This window comes from Pinus tabuliformis, chromosome 7 (genome assembly GCF_031772625.1).
Source record: "Pinus tabuliformis cultivar Carrire ecotype Pingquan chromosome 7, CPIR1, whole genome shotgun sequence".
Lineage (NCBI taxonomy): Eukaryota > Viridiplantae > Streptophyta > Pinopsida > Pinales > Pinaceae > Pinus > Pinus tabuliformis.
Window position 1 is genome coordinate 1830050969 of NC_142293.1, and position 21127 is coordinate 1830072095.

The following is a 21127-nucleotide window of genomic DNA, read 5'->3' on the forward strand; positions in this document are numbered from 1 at the left end:
AAAATAAGCATGGTATACAATTACAACACCAATAAAAGTTGGAGAGATTAAATCAAGAACATCAAAAAGCAATAGTCCATAAAAGAAGAATATTAAATGAGAAGTAAAGAAATGTATCATCAATATTAAGAAGAAAACATCCCATTAAAAACATAAATGGAGAGGTTAACTAGTGAACATAATTATTATGAGCTTTTCAAATTAGAATTCTTGTCAATAAATATAAAACTAAAGGATATGCAAAAATATTTTTAAAGGAGGTTGAGTGAAATCTCACGTGATTATAATGATTTGCTCAAATTCTCTTCTAGAAAAGAAATTCAACTTGAAGAAAAGAATAATGTTCAAAATGATTTTTGTTCCTATCAAATTCTTGGATGGAAAAATAAAGAGAATACTTTATAGGATTCTTAATGATTTGCTCAAATTTCCTTCTAGAAAAAAAATTCAACTTGAAGAAAAGAATAATGTTCAAAATGATTTTTGATCCTATCAAATTCTTGGATGGAAAAGTAAAGAGAATACTTTATAGGATTCTTAAGGCAACTGAAATGCAAAAGAAAGAGTATGAATGCAAAATATCTTTATATACATGAACCAATACTTTATATACATTAATGAGTGGATTGAAGAAATAAGTATTGGATTTTCACACTCACATAGTTGGGAATCTATGAATCATGTGGACTAACCATCACTCTTGGATCCACCCTGGGACCACTCATAAAGTTAATGATAATTCTTTGGAAGTTCACTAAGGCATGTGGGTTTTGGTGTAATGGAAAACCTCAACATGGTATCAGATCCTTGGCCAGGTGTGCGTTTGGTCCAGGTGTGCCTTGTGGGTTTTGGTGTAATGGAAAACCTCAATATGGCATGCCTTGTGGGTTTTGGTGTAATGGAAAACCTCAACATGGTATCAGATCCTTGGCCCAGGTGTGCGTTTGGTCCAGGTGTGCCTTTGAGGGATGGTGTTGGATTTTCACACTCACATTGTTGGAAGGGTTTGAGGGAGAGTGTTGTATTTTCGTAGGGTGTTAGTTTTCACACAAACAAAGGTTTGAGTGAGGGTGTTGGATTTTCACACTCACCTCGTTTGGAGGGTTTGAGGGAGGGTGTTGTAATTTGACAGGGTGTTAGATTTTCACATTCACAAGGGTTTGAGGGAGGGCATTGGATTTTCACACTCACCCAGTTGGGACACTTTTTTCGTTATTTAAAGCATTCAACAACTATGAAATCAAACAATATTTTCACTTATTTAAAACATTTAAATACTATAAATTCAAACTCATACATAGAACATAAAACACAAATACATGGAAATTATCAAGAAAGAAAACCATAAAACTTCTTTGAATTGATGGATCTTTTAAATAGTAAATTGAACATGATTTTAAATGACCATCACAGCCTGAAACACTTTTTACTTATTTAATGCATTCCAGAACTATAAAATCAAACAATATTTTCACTTATTTAAAACATTTAAATATTATGAAATCAAACTCATAGATAAAATATAAAACACAAATACATGAAAAATATTAAAAAAAATCACAAAACTTTTTCTAATTTATTAATCTTTTAAATAATAAATTAAACATAATTCTAAAGGATCATCTAGGTCATTTCATGTAATTTATTAAATGAGCATAATTTTAAATTATGTCAAAGTGCCCAACCTACCCATTTTAATTGAGCATAATTTTGAATTATATATAAAAGAGCTTAGAGTAACATGGGGTAAGGGGTACTCATTATTAAACTGGAGTAAGGGGTACTCATTATTACCCCTTATTTACCCCGTTAATCCGGCAGGAATTATTTGAAAGTGAAGGTTCATCGATATTAAGAACTTCGCTCATGACTCATTTTCGAAAAAATAAAACGAAAAGATAACGCCTTGAATCCTTAGAAAAATCAAAATGATTTTATTTAACATCATTGTTTTTTTAAATAAAAAGGAGTTATTAATAAAACCACCATCATGCAAATAAAATGATTTATTTACAGCTATGCTGATTCTACTTAAAAGTCACATGAAGCGAGTAGTTTACTGGGCGGTGGTGAACGGAGTTTATATCAAAACAACGCAAAACAAGGGGCCCCAACTGTATTGTGTTAGCGGTTCATCTCAAGCTGTTGTATTTCAAATCGCAAAACAGTGGGTCGTTGCTTCCTTTGTTTTGAGGAAACAAATAACGTAAAAGCCTGTCATTTGGCATGCTCATGTCAATCTTTTTTTAGCAGACATATGGTATAAATTGGATCTCTTTCACCGCAGACAGATTATATGGATTCCCAAGCGGAGTACTCGGGCAATGATCACAAGCCTCCAAGATCATGTTCTGATCAGAAGCAGCAGGTCCTGGGCCAACTAATAACTCCGCTAAGGTAGGTCTTCATCTCCCACAACAACATATTTGTTTCATAACAATACCTAATTGTTTACATATTCGATTTACAAGTTTACTGGTAGATATTGATTCTGATGTAATTAACTGGATTTGCATTGCAGAGTAAGTGTTTTGTGTTTTGCATGCGCTCAACCTCGATTGGAGAGCGAGTGGAAATTCAATATAGAAGATATGGTGCCCATGAACAACATCAAGAACACATCATCATCACTTAAAGGAGGAGATGGCATGAACGACAAAGAGAAAGCAGGCAAAAGCCAAAAGATGGGGAAGAAGATGGGAAGGGTAATCTATCACAGGCCAATTCGTCTTTTTCTTTCTGCTTGAAAGAATCAACAGTCACACAGTCTTAGGGTTTGGCTGGATAGTTTGGCGGAGTTAAAGTTGTTCAAGAGCCTGGATTTGAACCTGGTAGTCGTGACAACGCCTCTTCTTGACCCAACGTAGTCTTCATTGCTTCAAATCTCGTTTGCAATTTCCTTCTCCTTACATTTTGGAATTGGAATGATTCTCATCTCGTCTCATGTAATGTTAAGCAATGGGAGTGGTGACTTATCCAGACTCCCAGCAAATATATGACTCAATAATATGCCTTCTGTTCTAACTTCTTGCAATCAAAACCTAAGTCATTATACTTAAATCGTGGCTAGACCAGTTGACCACACAAGGATTATTGTATTGCCTCAGATCAAGGTGTGTGCATTTTATAAATGTAATATATGCATGACAACAAGATCGTTACAAAGTTGCATTGGATGAATGACACTGTTGAAAGCTAAATCATGGCAACACAGGTTAACCATAACGGAATTAATATCTCATATCACTTCGAACGAAATTGAAGGGTGATTTGTGGCTGAGATTAATAATATATGGTATATATATGGGAGTATGGTTTCTGCTGTAAGTGATATGGGGTACTAACTCAAAAAAGAAAATTGAGGTCGGGGAAGCTGAGATTGAGTTAAAAATTGTGACTACTGATCATGGGTGTTCGACTTAACATGAACAGCTACAGAATATTTCTATCAAATACTTATCAATTGGAAACATTGTGTCTCTGTACAATGTTTTATGATTCAAGAGTGGTGTAAAATGTCAGCGGTTTGATGGATGCGTTACGATGAGTTAATGCGTTACAATAGTTTACTCCTGTAGTTGTTCTTCACTTTTCCATGGATTTTCGATTGATTAAGTTATTTTCACAAGTCAATAGATGCATAAGTCACCTCCAACAACTTGCACATTCCCTGTTCATTGTTTTCACATAGCTGGCCCATGTGGATGAGGCTTTTCTTTTTCAGAACTTAGAAATCTTTGTTTGTATAATTTTTATTATAATAAGTTTTTAAATCTACTTAGATTTATATTGATAGATTGTACTGGTTTTGTGTTCAAGCGAACAGTGAGCACATGGAAAGTTAGTCACTTTGTCGGACAACAAATTGCAGATCATTTTGTGAGTTAGTCACTTTTTCTTTCAGCAGGAAAAAAACCTCTGTTTTGTATGGTATAAAACAGTACATATACACACTTACATATTAGCATCATATACTCGAAAAATCAGCCAACATCTACGTATACATAGTTACATATTAGCATCATATACCCGACAAATCAGCCAACATCTGGCTGATCAGGGGTAATAACCATATGCCACTTTTAACAGCATCCCTCAATCCATAATATTGACAAAATATACGTCTCTGAATTACCCAGAAAGTGCTCATTTTCTAACATTGTCTTCTAAAATTATCTCCACCGTACAGAAATCATCAATGTGTCTTTGTTTACATATATACCATATACAAAAAGTAGAGCAAAAAGTATGTTATAAAATACTTATCTGTACTATTCCGATGCTCAGGAGACAAATTTGTGAAGTGCTCTACCCAGGCATGAGGATACTCACTGCTTCTATCATCCGTGTCATCATTTTTATCTGAATGTGCATTCCATCTAGTGTATCCAGTAGCCCCTTCTTTGACATCCTGTCTGCATTTTTGTTGTAGTCTCGGCTGATGTGTTGTATGGTGGAATCCTGGAGTGTGGTCCATAAACTTTCTATTCGACTTAACCAGCCTTGAAGTGAGTTCTGTTGTATATTGTTTTTTCCCATGATATGGTCAATAATACATCGGGAATCTCCATAGATGTGCATTTGTGGGATATCCATCAATTTAGTTAACCATATTAACCCGCACAATGCAATAGATTTTTCTTTCATTCTCAATCCCTCTCCCGTGTACCAGTGTATCCAAAACTCTTGGTCTTCGGAATATTTTATCCAAATACCACATCCGCATCTTCCTCCTTGAGAAGCCTCATCAAAAAATCTTGCTAGGTATGTATTACTCGGAGCCATCCCCTTGTTTTCCTTATTATTCTGCAAAGTTCCATTTTCCTAACCAAAATTGATCCATCGATCTATGTAGTCACAAATCATATCTTCTCTCCACTTTTTACTTCCAAAGATAAATTGATTGTGCCATTTCCAAATTTCCTAGAAGACTGCGAGAAATAGCGTCCTCCATTTGGTGCATTGTGTACTCCACCATTTTAAGCAATCATTTATGGTATTGAATTGGATATATGGAATCTTCATAATAGCAGTAAAATGCTTCCAAATACTAACAGAACTTGGGCATTGTAGAAATAGATGTATGTTATCCTCGCCTTCATTCCTACATAGGTAGCATATCCCCGGGCCATGTCGATTTCTCTTTTGTAAATTGTCCCATGTAAGGTTTTTATTCTACCATGTCAGCCACAGGAACATGGTTATCTTTATAGGAAGGTTTGTATGCCAGAATTTATAGAACCAGCACCTATCAGAGATCTGTAGTTCTTTCATGCAAATATTAAAGTAACAGTCCGCTACTTTTATCTCCTAAATTTTCTTTTTCTTCTCGGTCCATGTAATTTGGTCTGCCCTGCGGTCATAGCAAACGCCAGTGCTCTTCATCGAATTAATGATTCAGATCCATTCCTGTTCAAGATGTCCAGTGAGGTCCAATTGGTTGGGCTCCATCCAAATTGGTATGGTACCAATCTGCTCTCGGATGACCTGGTTCCAGACAAAGATGCCTTTGCTATTGAGGTAATTTATTAACTCTGCTGAAATAGGTGATTCAGTGCTCATACCTAGGATATGATCTTTCCCCAATATAATCTTGTGTCCAGTGCCAAAAAACCAGGATATGTTCTGTAGAAAAATTTCTTTTATCTTGTTGAAACTACACCAAATCTTTGATCCTTTTTTTATTTCCAATAGATCCCTGTCTCATCCAGCAAATAAAGTCCTTATTCTTAAGATATTTGAAGCAAATTATCTTACCCCATATGCCTTCATTGAAAATACCCCTCCATAACGATTTAAGTAGCAATGCCCAACCAAGACGTCTGACATTTATAACTCCCCATCCTCCAAGCTTTTTCGTCCTCACAACCTTCTCTAGTTTGACCAGATGTTATTTGAAAGTTTTTCTAGCCACAAATCATATGTATTGTGCTATTATACAATTGAGAGAGTTTAAAATAAGCTGCGAGATTCGAAATAGATGAGCCCAATAGACTTCCAATTGCATGAGTACCGATTGGGTGAGGGTGATATGGCCTCCCAAAGGTAGGCACCAATGTTCCCAACCCTTGATTCTCATATGAAATCGATCCACAGGCCATATCTAGTCTATATTCTTGTATTTTCCTGGCTTGAGGTGATATCCTTAGTATTTCATGGCCGCATCCAAAGGTTCCGCTTCCACCCCAAAATTCCTCTCAATATATAAGATGTATTCTAAATTGCATGATCCATATGGGATGGAGGATTTGAGCTCATTCATAAAGAGGCCAGTGGCTCTTTCGAAATTCTTGAAGATTTGGGATAGTGTGAGCCATTTGAATTTGTTGATCATTCCCATCAACAGAATATCATCTACAAAAAAGCTATGTGAGATTGAAATTTGATTGCTAATTTTTAAAGCATCGAACTGACCTATTGTCACCGCTTTTTTGATGTGCATGTTGGAAACACTGAGAGGGGGGGTGAATCAGTATTTCTTTTTCCGACTATTTTTTTACCAGTTAAAACATATATATATTCAGAACACAAGATGAACAACAATAATAAATTCTTTTATTAATATAATATTTGCAGTAAAATAGATACAATATATAAGTGGTTGCAATCAGTTGCCAAGCTCCAACTCACATTTTGGTGAGGCTACAACCTCCAGAGCACCAACTCTATTTCGCCAAGCCACCAATCTTGGACTTAGGAGCACCAACTCCTAAGGACTTCAATCCTTCCATTTCCTAAGACACCAGTCCCAAAGACTCCTATCCTTCCTACTTCTGAGGCATCAACCCCAAGGACTCCAATCCTCTTACTTCTGAGGCATCAACCTCGAGGACTCCAATCCTCCTTACTTTTGAGGCACTAGCCCCAAGGACTCCTATCCTTCTTGCTTCTAAGGCACCAGCCCCAAGGACTCCAATCCTTCTCACTCCTGAGGCACCAACCCCAAGGGTTCCAACCCAATCTTGTCAAGCCATGTTTGATAGTAATCTTCTGCTCTCAGAACTCTTCTCTGTTGAGTTCTGTCTGTTTACAACTTCACTATAGTCTCCAAGCTATAGTATCAATGACAACCAGTCTTCTTATGAATGATTCTTTACAACTCTGCACACTGCCCACACATAGTCTCCAATAACCTTCATGCTCTCTGATAATGTCTTCACACACCTTTAGTCAGTCTACTGTTAGTAGCACTAAGCTCTGCATAAAGAACAACTTCTTGTTCAAGCGTATGTTCTCTGCTGGCTACTTCTCCCCTTCGACTGTCTGCTGTCTTGTTGACCCTTTGGCCCTCTTTCTGTTCTGTTGGATCCTCTCGTTGCCTCTGTCTCCTCCAACTTATTTTCCACAGCGTTTTAATAGCCCTCAACAATGCTCAACCCCATTCAACCACATACTGTTCTCTTTTTTTCCTCCTCTTATTTGTTCCTCATGCCTCTGTTTTTTTCGATTTCCTCTCTTCATTGGCCCTTTAGCTTCCTCCTTGGTATCTGTGGTTTCCTCTGTCTCTTCATGCTCACCAGCACTCTTGAGACATGTTGATTCAATAGTTAGGACCGAATCATGTATAGAGAACACATATTCAAAAGATTGTCACAACGCTCTCCTTTTTTAATGATGGTAGGCATACACAGAGTTGGCATAGTTTAACGAGCAACCACGTCCCAATCGCAATCACAATTGGCTTGATTCAGTCTCCTGAACTATAGTTCAGGCCTCCTGAACTATCGAGAGTGTTGTTGTATAGCATTTATGCCACAAAGACCTGCGCACGACAAATATCAGAGAGATTCCTTTTTTTTTCAAGTTCACAAATTGTGAACTGTTATTTCTTCGTAATATAGATGCCTGAGATCAATCCACTAAATGGAGTGTCTCAACTCATATATATAGATATATATATGTGTGTGTGTGTGTGTGTGTGTGGATTTTGCAGATCACCAAAGGACACGTTCCTTGGGAGGAGGGGCCGACTTATGAGTTTTTCTCATTTAAAATATATAAATCAGAGAGTCTTCCATCATAGACTTAAATAAAATCCACTATGGCAAATGCATTAGGCGGCTCATTCATAGGCTCTTATTGAATTGAGTATAGATCTAGAAACACAAACAACTTTTAGAACATCATTGCTTAGAACTACAAGTAATGTCATAACAAACCTATTGAAGCATAAATTTATCATCTAGTCCTTGACAATACAAATATCTTATGGTGATAATTTTTTAACATAGCATGTACTAAGGTGTAGATACCTCAAGGCTCCATTGTACTAGGATGATGATCATCCACCACCACACCCCTAATCTAGTGCATGAAAGCAACATCGTAATTTAAACCGATAACATGGTATATAAATAATTTTCAAGATAATTAAGTCAAATAAAAAAGTATTGCCATAGTCAAATCGTAAACAAATTAAAAGATAACAAAACTAAAACTTGTATGCTGCAAATTAATACACCAATATTGTTACTATATATCCATGCATGCAAATAACAAGGGTAAAAACATAGCCTCAACAATACAAAATAATCAAAATAAGCCATAGGATCGCAAATAGTCAAGAGGACCCTTAACGTAGAGGGTTAATATTATCTATGTTACTTTCTTAAACTAATTGTTATTGTAAAGCCTAGCATGTCAAATTGCAAATGGCTGAGAGGAGTAAATCAAACCTAGCTTTATTGTGAAGAGATTATTTTTACAACAATTTTAGTTGTAGAGCCTTGTGAAATGCATGGAGAGTCAAATTTCTAGATAAAGTTCAAGTGGAAAAATTAACCTTGGGCAAATGTTTAGCTTATGGTCAACACTTTCATAACATTGAATGGAGCAAAGTAAGGTCAGACAACAAGTAAAGAAAAAAAAATGGTGAAAAAAATTCATGGAGGAGGCTAGAACTCTAAATGTATTGAGGGAGGGTGAACAAATGTCTTGGACAATTCCAGTGGAAAATTGGATGAGCAAATGGAGGGTCAAAGTCCTTCAATGTTGAATGGATTTAACGTGATTTTAAAGAATCGCCATTTCTTGGATCATCCATGCATCAGGTGAGTGTGATCCTATATCATGCCATCCCTTGTCATGAGAAGAACAATTTCCCTTGTCACAAGAAGAACAATTTGATGAAGAAGCCAGGCAAAGTCTTAGTCTAACATAGGTTAAGGTGCACTCATATTGTCACATTTATCCAACCAATATCTCCAAATTTGATAAGAATAATGTCGGAAATAAAAATTATACTTCAATGTTAAAAACTTTGCTCATATAATTTTTCCATGGTTCATTTTAAAATAACTTAGATTATCAAGGTTTTAGGTAAAGGTAAATGGACTCAATAAACTTTGACTTGTCACCCTAACTCAAATAATAAGTATTCTTATATCTATCGCTGATTCCTTAAATATTCTACAATAAAACAGCAAAGTTTTAAGTAAATTGATAGAAAAAACTTTCACTTGTTACCCTAACTCAAATGAACATGTTTATGTCAATTGCTGATTCCCTGAATATTAAGCAATAAAAGAAACCTAAACCAGATAAATCATGTTCATCTCATTGCGAAATATTTGAGAAACCAGCAATCAGAACTCAATGAGAAGGGGTAATTTGAATACCGCATATACAATGCCCGTCGGCATCGAGCGTGTGGTTTACCGCGCAGCGGTGTTGGGCGCTCATATCTAAACCACGCAGAAAATAGGGGACCAAACGGTATTGTTTTTGCCGTTGTCCTCTACATTTTCCGGTCTCCTTTTCTTTGCTCTTAACCCGCGCCGTTGCATTTCAATTCCCAAAACAATGGTTGTTGCTTCCTTTCCATTGCGTTTAAAAAGTCGGCAGCCTGATGTTTGCGTTAGGATGAGTAACCGCTTTAACATTGACGAAGTTATTTTCACAAGTCAATGGACCTGTGAGTCACCTCCACCAACTTTCAAATTTCCATTGACGAAGTTTTTTTCACAAGTCAATGGATCTGTGAGTCACCTCCACCAACTTTTTCAAATTTCCAGCGCATTGTGTTCACATAAATCGTCTATATGTGGTTTTTCTTTTTCACAATGTGTAAATTTTGTATTTCTATATATTTTTATTTAAAAACACTTTTATTAAAAAGCCTTTTTAAATATTCTTAGATTTATATTGACAAATTGAACTGTTTTTACGAAAAGAAATAGTGGCGATAAGTTAATCATTTCAAATATGGTATTAATCTCATTTAGATGTAAAATTTTAATTAATTTTAAATTTATTTTAATTCTGGATCAAAACTTTATTTTAAGGTGTAAATCTTTAGAATGATAAGAAATTTGATCTATGTTAGAGCTTGGTAGATCTAAAATTATAAATTTAAAAAAATATATAATAGAAAAAACCATAACCCAAAAATTTTATGATTTTTTTTTTTAAATGAGTAAAAATATAAAACATTACAACATCTCTATTATACTAATACACCTTGTTAGCTCCATTAAGTTTTGCACAATTGCTGCCTACAATTATGGAATTGCAGTCTTTCCTTAACTTATGGAAACCAACTGCAGTAGTTTCCTTAAGTTAAGAAAAGAAACTGCAATTACTAAATTTATTATTAGGAGCTACTATAGTGGTCCATCACTTTGATTCGAGTTCTCTGCCTTGATTTGTGGACATCTAACACATAGCTATTAGAAGCTTGATGGAAGCTTAGCTATATGTTCATCTGTTTGGTCCCCAAGCTCATATCTCAATCCCCTTCAGTTTTACACCATCTAGCTGAGATAGCAGAGCTTGGAAGTGCCTTCAGAATTTTGTGTTCTTTTCTTTTTGCTTGGATAGAAGCTGGAGTGCTGAAGAAGAAGCAAGTGGACTGTGGCCTCCATCAAAACATCGCCAATGGCTGGAGGTAACTTGTATCCCTGGGCATTAAGATTTAATGATTCTTTCAGTTTATTTCGCATGCAGAATCGTTGCTGAAATTATAGAATTTCTAACATTTGGTATCAGAGCTTAATTTACCTCTGCCTTGGTGTGCGATTCGAATACTTTGAAGTGCTTTGTATTTGTAATTTTTGTGCGCATTAATGATTATATGGAAGGCAATATGCAAAGCGTTTGATGAAAGTCTAGAGCGAAATATCATTACAAAATGCATTATTTGGATTTTTACATGTTCTTGTTTATTCGTTGTTCCTTCGCTGCATCCTGTATCGGCAGGCAATCTGTTGCAGAGTTATTGTATGTATTATTTTATTTGTATGCATATAGTTCGGGATATTGTGATTGGGTTTTGGCATCGCCTTGGCTCGGGATCTCTAACAGGCATGGTCCTTTCTCATCATTTTTCCTTACGATTTGGTATTTTATTGTGCCTGAAGCATAGTGCGATCTACAACAATTCAATTCTGCTCTCCGATCCGTGCGTTTTCTTTCTTCTTCTTTTTTCATGGAATTCCCCTCGTTATATATAAATCATGGGATTTCAGCATGTGTTCTAAGTGGGTTGTTGCTTAATTTTATTTTGGGTGTACGAAAAAACATTAGGGGTACTTTTAAGATCTGCGCCGAATGTAAGATCTGTGTTTATGATCAATTGTCTTTACCCTGTTTGATCAGATTAGAAACGTTTCAAGAATATGAGCTTCTGATCTATGATCTGTGCCAAGAATTTTTCTAATGATGGTTCTGATCTGCACCTGGGGTTGATCAGGCGGTCAAGATGGGACTCACATTTTACCAAGCTTTTACCAAGCATAGTTTTAACATGCATTGCTGTAACTCGTGAATGTGTAAGATTGGTGGTGTGTTAAAAGTTAAAGCTATAATCTCTTGTGTTGAGCCAGAGCCATTAAACGCTCAAATTCTGCGTGATATCTCCCAAAATCGATGGTATGTTCTCTGTTTCTCCTCTATGTGTAGAATACATGCAACAGTGAAGTTTGCCTGTTTCTTTACCTCTGCATTAAATGATATGACAATGGTTCGACGTGGACTCGTGGCTAGCAACTTCCACCATCGTTTTATTTATGGCTTTCATTTCATGATAACATAGGCAATGGAAAGTTGTTTTATAATTTAAAGAAGCACATAAGTCAGTCAGCTTTTCATGTTGAGATTATTCTATTTCTCAAAACTTTGATGCGACCTGGCGACTAGGTTATAATAAGGACAATAGTTGGACGTAGATCCATGTGGCCTAGCAGCCTTCACTATTGTTTTATTTACTGCCTTCATCAAAACTTATTAGAATATTTCTGCTGCATAATATTTTTATATTATATCCGAGAATGGGACAATAGTTAGTGGTATACTGACCTGGTAAATTGTCATGTGGTAGTTGGATTGTCATAATTATAAAATAGAAAATTTGAATAAAGCATTCTCGGGTCGAAGTAAAACATTATTTTAAATTGAATTTGTGACAATAAGCATAAGTTTCAATGTTTGGTAAAACATAAAGTTAAATTAAATTTGTCCCAATGAGCATTGATATTAATGTTATAGTTATTATGGGATGACACATTTATTCCACTTCAATAAAAGTAATTACACGATGAACTAACCTTTTATTTTATATATATATTATTTTATGCGTGTTTGGTTTAGGCTCACATGAAATTTTATATAAATATATATAAATAGTATTTCAAATTTGCAGTTTTGTTTGCAAATTGTTTAGAGCCCATTTTGTAATTAATTTAAGAATTAGTCTTAAATAAATTATGGGACAGTTAGACTAAGGAATGTAAATTTGATTTTAATTTTATTTATCTTGTGAGCAAAATAGCTTGTTTGCTGGTCAATTCTTGTTGTTTTATAAACTTAAGGACGGAGCCTGAAGTCAAGCCAGCTAGCCTTCGAACTGCATTTGCATAGCAAATGCAAAGTAGATCAATGTTGCTTCAGTCAATCTCCGGGTTAAGTTTATAAAATTGAACAATCAAATTGTAGTCATTTTCGGTAATGCTGACTGCTTTAACCTTAATTTTGATTTTGCTGGAAAATTATTACAGTTATATGGAGTTTATTAAAATGTCATTTTGACTTACTCTTTTCAGTAAACATTATTTTTCTCTCTGGTTAAGTTTTCTTTATGCAGCAAAATAATGTCTAGTGATCCATATAATTTTAATTAATTAGAGAATAGCCACAACATCTTTAATTAAATAAAATTATATATTTTGATAAGATCACATAAAGATTATTTAGACATTAAATTGTAATTAATTACACTTAATATAATAAATTTTATCCCACAGGAATCTTTATTATATTTATGTAATTAATTAGGATAAAATTTCATAACCTACCCACAGGAGTTATGAATTAATAAGTTTTATCATAAAGTTTTATTGAATCTGTTTGAATTAAAAATTTAGCCCACAGGCAATTTTTATGTCATTTGATTCAATTCTTTTTTAGCATGATTTACACTGAATATAATGAATTTTATCCCACAGGAATCTTTATTATATTTATGTAATTAATTAGGATAAAATTTCATAACCTACCCACAGGAGTTATGAATTAATAAGTTTTATCATAAAGTTTTATTGAATCTGTTTGAATTAAAAATTTAGCCCACAGGCAATTTTTATGTCATTTGATTCAATTCTTTTTAGCATGATTTACATTGGTAAAACATGAAAGTTTATTAAGCCTCAATTTTAACATAAGCATGTGATTCTTTATTTTGATGCAGTAGTACAACCTGCAAATTTCTCTGAAATTCGTTGTGACATTCCCGAACTTAAGGGAGATAACTACAAGATTTGGAAGGAGAGGATTCTCCTTCATCTAGGGTGGATGGACATAGATTATGCTATCAGGAAAGATGAACCATCGGCACTCACAAATACCAGCACTGCAGCGGACATCACGCTTTATGAACGATGGGAGCGATCCAATCGTCTAAGCATGATGTTCATTAAGACTAAAATTTCAGCTGGTATTCGAGGTTCCGTTGATCAGCATGACAAGGTCCGAGACTTGTTGAAGGCCATTGATGAACAATTCGTCTCTTCAGACAAGGCACTAGCAAGCACCCTAATCATGAAGTTCTCATCCCTAAGGCTCACCAGTGTGAAAGGTGTGCGCGAGCACATCATGCAGATGAGGGACACTGTGGCTCAATTGAAGAAACTCGAGGTTGAAATATCGGAGTCCTTCCTAGTGTACTACATCCTGAACACCCTTCCGCACCAATATGGACCTTTCAAAATCTCATACAACACACATAAGGATAAATGGTCAATTAATGAACTCATGACCATGTGTGTTCAAGAGGAAGAGAGACTGGTGATGGAACTGGGAGAGAGTGCAATGCTGGCAACGCGTGGAAAAGGCAAATCTCAAGCCAATCGGAAAGGGAAAGGTAAAGTACCTCCCCAAGCCGATATCAAGAAGGTTTCCAAGTGTTTTTTCTGTAGGAAGAAGGGACACATGAAGAAGGAATGCGCCAAATTTCAGAAATGGCTTGCAGACAAAGGGTTTGCAAAACCTAAGGAAGCCAGTGGGAAGTGAGCAAAGCATCTTATCAGGAAACAAGATGGGCTCGCATGTGGAAGCTATAGGAACATGTTATTTAACTTTAAGTAGTGGCTTTGTTTTGGAGTTAGAAAAGACCTTTTATGTTTCAAGTTTTTCTAGAAACTTGATCTCAGTTTCAAGGCTTGTACCTTTTTGGATATTCCTTAAACTTTTCAGAAAAAATCTTTCAGTCTATTCTATAAATCTGATTATGTTGGGAATGGTATTTTGTCTAATGGTCTTTACTGCATTAATTTACAAAACAATGTCACATATGATTCAATGCATGTTCACACTGGCACTAAAAGATGTGTTATTAATGAAGATTCCTCTAAATTATGGCACCGGAGACTAGGTCATATCTCCATAGATAGAATTAATGGAGATCTAGAGGAAGAGGTTTACATGAAACAACCTGAAGGATTCCCCTCTAGTGATGGTGAGCAATTGGTTTGCAAGCTCAAGAAGTCATTATATGGTTTAAAACAAGCATCCCGCCAATGGTATTTGAAATTCCATAATGTAATTTCTTCTTTTGGTTTTGTAGAAAACATTATGGATCAATGTATATACCTGAAGGTTAGTGGGAGTAAAATTTGTTTTCTTGTTTTATATGTGGATGACCTTTTGCTAGCAACCAATGATAAGGGTTTGCTACATGAGGTGAAACAATTCCTCTCTAAAAATCTTGATATGAAGGATATGGGTGAGGCATCTTATGTCATTGGCATTAAGATCCATAGAGACAGATTTTGAGGCATCTTGGGTCTGTCCCAGGAAACCTATATTAATAAAATTTTTAGAGAGATTTCGGATGAAGGATTGTTCACCAAGTGTAGCTCCCATTGTGAAGGGTGATAGGTTCAATTTGAACCAATGCCCGAAGAACGACTTTGAAAGGGAACAAATGAAGAACATTCCATATGCTTCTGCTGTCGGAAGCCTAATGTATGCTCAAGTCTGCACAAGACCTGACATTGCATTTGTTGTGGGAATGTTGGGACGATATCAGAGTGATCCAGGTTTAGACCACTGGAGAGCTGCAAAGAAAGTAATGAGGTACCTTCAAGGAACCAAAGACTACATGCTTATGTATAGACGGACGGACAACTTGGAAGTAATTGGCTACTCAGATTCTGACTTTGCTGGATGTGTTGATTCACGTAAATCAACATCAGGTTACATTTTTATGTTGGCTGGTGGAGCTGTATCATGGAGGAATGCCAAGCAGACCTTGATTGCCACTTCCACTATGGAAGCCGAGTTCGTCTCCTGTTTTGAGGCTACTTTACACGGTGTATGGCTTAGGAATTTCATTTCTGGGCTTAGAATTATGGATTCTATATCTAAGCCATTGAGAATATATTGTGATAATTCAGCTGTTGTTTTATGGCTAAAAACAATAAAAGTGGGAGTCGAAATAAACACATCGACATTAAGTATTTAGCTATAAGGGAACGTGTTAAAGAAAAGAAAGTGGTCATTAAGCACGTCAGCACTGAGTTAATGATCGCTGATCCTTTGACTAAGGGCATGCCACCATTTAAATTCAAGGATCATGTATTGAATATGGGACTTGGTTCCATTATGTAGTTTTTCATTGTATGGACAATGTTATTTTAATGAAATTCTTAATTATTGTGATGTTTTTGTCATATTTATGTGCACCTTAAGTTGATTTGAGAAAATTCATTTAAGAAGGACCAAGAATAAACATAAGGTTTATTCATTAAGAAATTGTTGCCACATAAATTATAATAAGAATAAATGCATAGTAATACATGGAAGATAATACTCGTCATTAGAGGACTTATCGCCATGATTCATGTATCTATTACTTAATACAGATTATCAATGGTTTTTAAGTTGAGACATTAAGTTTGGAAGTATGGACCAAGTGGGAGAATGTTAGCTCCATTAAGTTTTGCACAATTGCTGCCTACAATTATGGAATTGCAGTCTTTCCTTAACTTATGGAAACCAACTGCAGTAGTTTCCTTAAGTTAAGAAAAGAAACTGCAATTACTAAATTTATTATTAGGAGCTACTATAGTGGTCCATCACTTTGATTCGAGTTCTCTGCCTTGATTTGTGGACATCTAACACATAGCTATTAGAAGCTTGATGGAAGCTTAGCTATATGTTCATCTGTTTGGTCCCCAAGCTCATATCTCAATCCCCTTCAGTTTTACACCATCTAGCTGAGATAGCAGAGCTTGGAAGTTCCTTCAGAATTTTGTGTTCTTTTCTTTTTGCTTGGATAGAAGCTGGAGTGCTGAAGAAGAAGCAAGTGGACTGTGGCCTCCATCAAAACATCGCCAATGGCTGGAGGTAACTCGTATCCCTGGGCATTAAGATTTAATGATTCTTTCAGTTTATTCCGCATGCAGAATCGTTGCTGAAATTATAGAATTTCTAACACACCTCTCGGCTCCAAAAATATATATATTTTTAAATTAATTTTCAGCTCCCTATTTTAAAGAATAGAATTCCAACCAAGGGCCCAACACCGTACTTTCACGACGTTGAATGAATAGCCTCCATGAACTTGGCAGATTGCATTTAGTTTTGAAGACAATTTTACTGTTGTTTGGAAAACACGTGATACGAAACAATGGAGGACACTATTATGCTAACCCTATTCACACACACAAAAGAGTGTTACACCACCCAACAAAAAAACAAAACCATGAATAAAGCATGTGGATTACTGCGCAGTGCCATCTGGGGACCGGATCAAGCCATCGCAAAACAAGGGAGGGTGGTTGCTTCCTTCCTTCTCAGTGTGAAACGTACCTATGGTGTATGTTATTTTTTTTTTGCATTATAAAGATAGTTTTAGATTTAAATTTTTTGAATAATCAAATATAATTATACTAAGTATGTTTTTCGGATTAATCATGTTAATATTATTTAGTGGATGTTTCGAATTGGTTAATGTGATTTATTTTTAAGACAAAAGATAAATCACATTAGTTGTACTAAGTATTTTTTTGGGATTAATCACATCAGTATTATTTAGTGGATGTTTTGAATCACCTAATATGGTTTATTTTTAGGACAAAAGATGAACCACATTAGCTAGTTGTTCGAAACGTTACTAAATAATACGTATGTGATTAATAAAAAAACCTACTTACTATATTATAAATCACAAAAGTCGAAAATCTAATAATTAGACATAAATTTTAAAATAATACTAATTTAAATTATGAATTGGGAGCATTTGATAATATAAATAATTTTTGAGTGTATTAATAATAAAATATAAATTTTGCACAGAGAGTATTTGATCATCTAAATTCATTGATGACTTAGTAAATGAATTATAAAAGTAAAAATGTGAATTTATTTTTCTTGAAAAGAGACTGAAGAGTTCAATGTTGACTAGTGAGGAAGAGCAACAAAAATAAATAAATCAATCATCTTAAAAAATAAGCATAGTATACAATTACAACACCAATAAAAGTTGGAGAGATTAAAACAAGAATGTCAAAAAGAAATAGTCCATAAAAGAAGAATATTTAATGAGAAGTAGAGAAATGTATCATCAATATTAAGAAGAAAACATCCCATTAAAAACATAAATGGAGAGGTTAACTAGTGAATATAATTATTATGAGCTTTTAAAATTAGAATCCCTGTCAATAAATATAAAACTAAAGGATATGCAAAAATGTTTTCAAAGGAGGTTGAATGAAATCCCATGTGATTATAATGATTTGCTCAATTCAACTTGAAGGAAAGAATAATGTTCAAAATGATTCTTGATCCTATCAAATTCTCGGATGGAAAAATAAAGAGAATACAAAAAAAGAGTATGAATGCAAAATATCTTTATATACATGACTAATACTTTATATACATTAGTGAGTGGATTGAAGAAATAAGTATTGGATTTTCACACTCACATAGTTGGGAATTTATGAATCATGTGGACTAACCATGATTCTTGGATCCACCCTAGGACCACTCATAAAGTTAATGATAATGATTTGGAAGTTTACTAAGGCATGTGAGTTTTGGTGTAATGGAAAACCTCAACATGGTATCAGATCCTTGGCCCAGGCGTGCATTTGGTCCAGGTGTGCCTTTGAGGGACAGTGTTGGATTTTCACACTCACATCGTTGGAAGGGTTTGAGGGAGAGCGTTGTATTTTCATAGGGTGTTAGATTTTCACACGAACAAAGGTTTGAGTGAGGGTGTTGGATTTTCACATTCACCTCATTGGGAGGGTTTGAGGAAGGGCATTGTAGTCTGACAAGGTGTTAGATTTTCACATTCACAAGGGTTTGAGGGAGGGCATTAGATTTTCACACTCACCCACCTGGGATACTTTTTTAGTTATTTAAAGCATTTAAGAACTATGAAATCAAACAATATTTTCACTTATTTAAAACATTTAAATACGATAAAATATTTAAAGCATTTAAGAACTATGAAATCAAACAATATTTTCACTTATTTAAAACATTTAAATACGATAAAATCAAACTCATACGATGAAACACAAATACATGGAAATTATCAAGAAAGAAAACCACAAAACTTCTTCGAAATAATGGATCTTTTAAATAGTAAATTGAACATGATTTTAAATGACCATCACATCCTGAAACACTTTTTAATTATTTAATACATTCCAGAACTATAAAATCAAACAATATTTTCACTTATTTAAAACATTTAAATATTATGAAATCAAACTCATAAATAAAATATAAAACACAAATACACGAAAATTATTAAAAAAAAAACCACAAAACTTTTTCTAATTTATTAATCTTTTAAATAGTAAATTAAACATGATTTTAAATGATCATCATTTCAAAGATCATTTCATGTAATTTATTAAATAAGCATAATTTTAAATTATGTCAAAGTGCCCAACCTACCCATTTTAAATGAGCATAATTTTAAATTATATATAAAAGAGCTTAGAGTAACATGGGGTAAAGGGTACTCATTATTACCCTTTATTTACCCCCTTAATCCGGCAAGAATTATTTGAAAGTGAAAGTTCATCGATATTAAGAACTTCGCTCATGACTCATTTTCGAAAAAATAAATCGAAAAGATAACGCTTTGAATCCTTAGAAAAATCAAAACGATTTTATTTATTATCATTGTTTTTTTAAATAAAAAGGAATTATTAATAAAACCACCATCATGTAAATAAAATGATTTATTTACAGCTATGCTGATTCTACTTAAAACTCACATGAAACGAGTAGTTTACTGGGCGGCGGTGAACGGAGTTTATATCAAAACAACGCAAAACAAGGGCCCCCAGCTGTATTGAGTTAGCGGTTCAGCCGTTGTATTTCAAAACCCAAAACAGGGGGTCGTTGCTTCCTTTCCAGCTGTTGGGTTTTGAGAAAACAAATAACATAAAAGCCTGTCATTTGGCATGCTCATGTCAATCTTTTTTTAGCAGACAGATTATATGGATTCCCAAGCGGAGTACTCGGGCGATGATCACAAGCCTCCAAGATCATGTTCTGATCAGAAGCAGCAGGTCCTGGGCCAACTAATAACTCCCCTAAGGTAGGTCTTCATCTGCCACAACAACATATTTGTTTCATAACAATACCTAATTGTTTACATATTCGATTTGTAGGGTTACTGGTAGATATTGATTCTGATCTAATTAATTGGATTTGCATTGCAGAGTAAGTGTTTTATGTTTTGCATGCGCTCAACCTCGATTGGAGAGCGATTGGAAATTCAATATAGAAGATATGGTGCCCATGAACAACATCAAGAACACATCATCATCACTTAAAGGAGGAGATGGCATGAACGACAAAGAGAAAGCAGGCAAAAGCCAAAAGATGCGGAAGAAGATGGGAAGGGTAATCTATCACAGGCCAATTCGTCTTTTTCTTTCTGCTTGAAAGAATCAACAGCCACACAGTCTTAGCGTTTGGCTGGATAGTTTGGCGGAGTTAAAGTTGTTCAAGAGCCTGGATTTGAATCTGGTAGTCGTGACAACGCCTCTTCTTGACCCAACGTAGTCTTCATTGCTTCAAATCTCGTTTGCAATTTCCTTCTCCTTACATTTTGGAATTGGAATGATTCTCATCTCGTCTCATGTAATGTTAAGCAATGGGAGTGGTGACTTATCCAGACTCCCAGCAAATACATAACTCAATAATATGCCTTCTGTTCTTGCAATCAAAACCTAAGTCATTGTACTTAAATCGTGGCTAGACCAGTTGACCACACAAGAATTATTGTATTGCCTCAGATCAAGGTGTGTGCGTTTTATAAATGTAATATATGCATGACAACAAGATCGTTACTTATTTCATATTCTCAGTTCTCTACAAAGTTGCATTGGATGAATGACACTGTTGGGAGCTAAATCATGGCCACACAGGTTAACCATAACGGAATTAATATCTCATATCACTTCGAACGAAATTGAAGGGTGATTTGTGGCTGAGATTAATAATATATGGTATATATATATTGGAGTATGGTTTCTGCTGTAATTGATATGGGGTACTAAAAAAGGAAAATTGAGGTCGGGGAAGTTGAGATTGAGTTAAAAATTGTGACTACTGATCATGGATGTTCGACTTAACATGAACAGCTACAGAATATTTCTATAAA

The 21127-nt window shown here is 34.9% G+C and overlaps 2 protein-coding genes across 2 annotated transcripts; both read left to right on the top strand.

Annotated features, from left to right (window-relative positions):
* Positions 1 to 2247: 2247 nt before the first annotated feature.
* Positions 2248 to 3016, top strand: LOC149255717 (uncharacterized). The gene is made up of 2 exons (XM_089457291.1): positions 2248 to 2397; positions 2522 to 3016. Exons 1-2 carry the CDS (start codon positions 2297 to 2299, stop codon positions 2745 to 2747), a joined length of 327 nt encoding a protein of 108 aa, XP_089313417.1. The 5' UTR covers positions 2248 to 2296; the 3' UTR covers positions 2748 to 3016.
* A 2402-nt stretch (positions 3017 to 5418) lies between these two features.
* Positions 5419 to 20797, top strand: LOC149255718 (uncharacterized). The gene is made up of 3 exons (XM_089455117.1): positions 5419 to 5520; positions 19947 to 20056; positions 20181 to 20797. Exons 1-3 carry the CDS (start codon positions 5419 to 5421, stop codon positions 20404 to 20406), a joined length of 438 nt encoding a protein of 145 aa, XP_089311243.1. The 3' UTR covers positions 20407 to 20797.
* Positions 20798 to 21127: the final 330 nt, after the last annotated feature.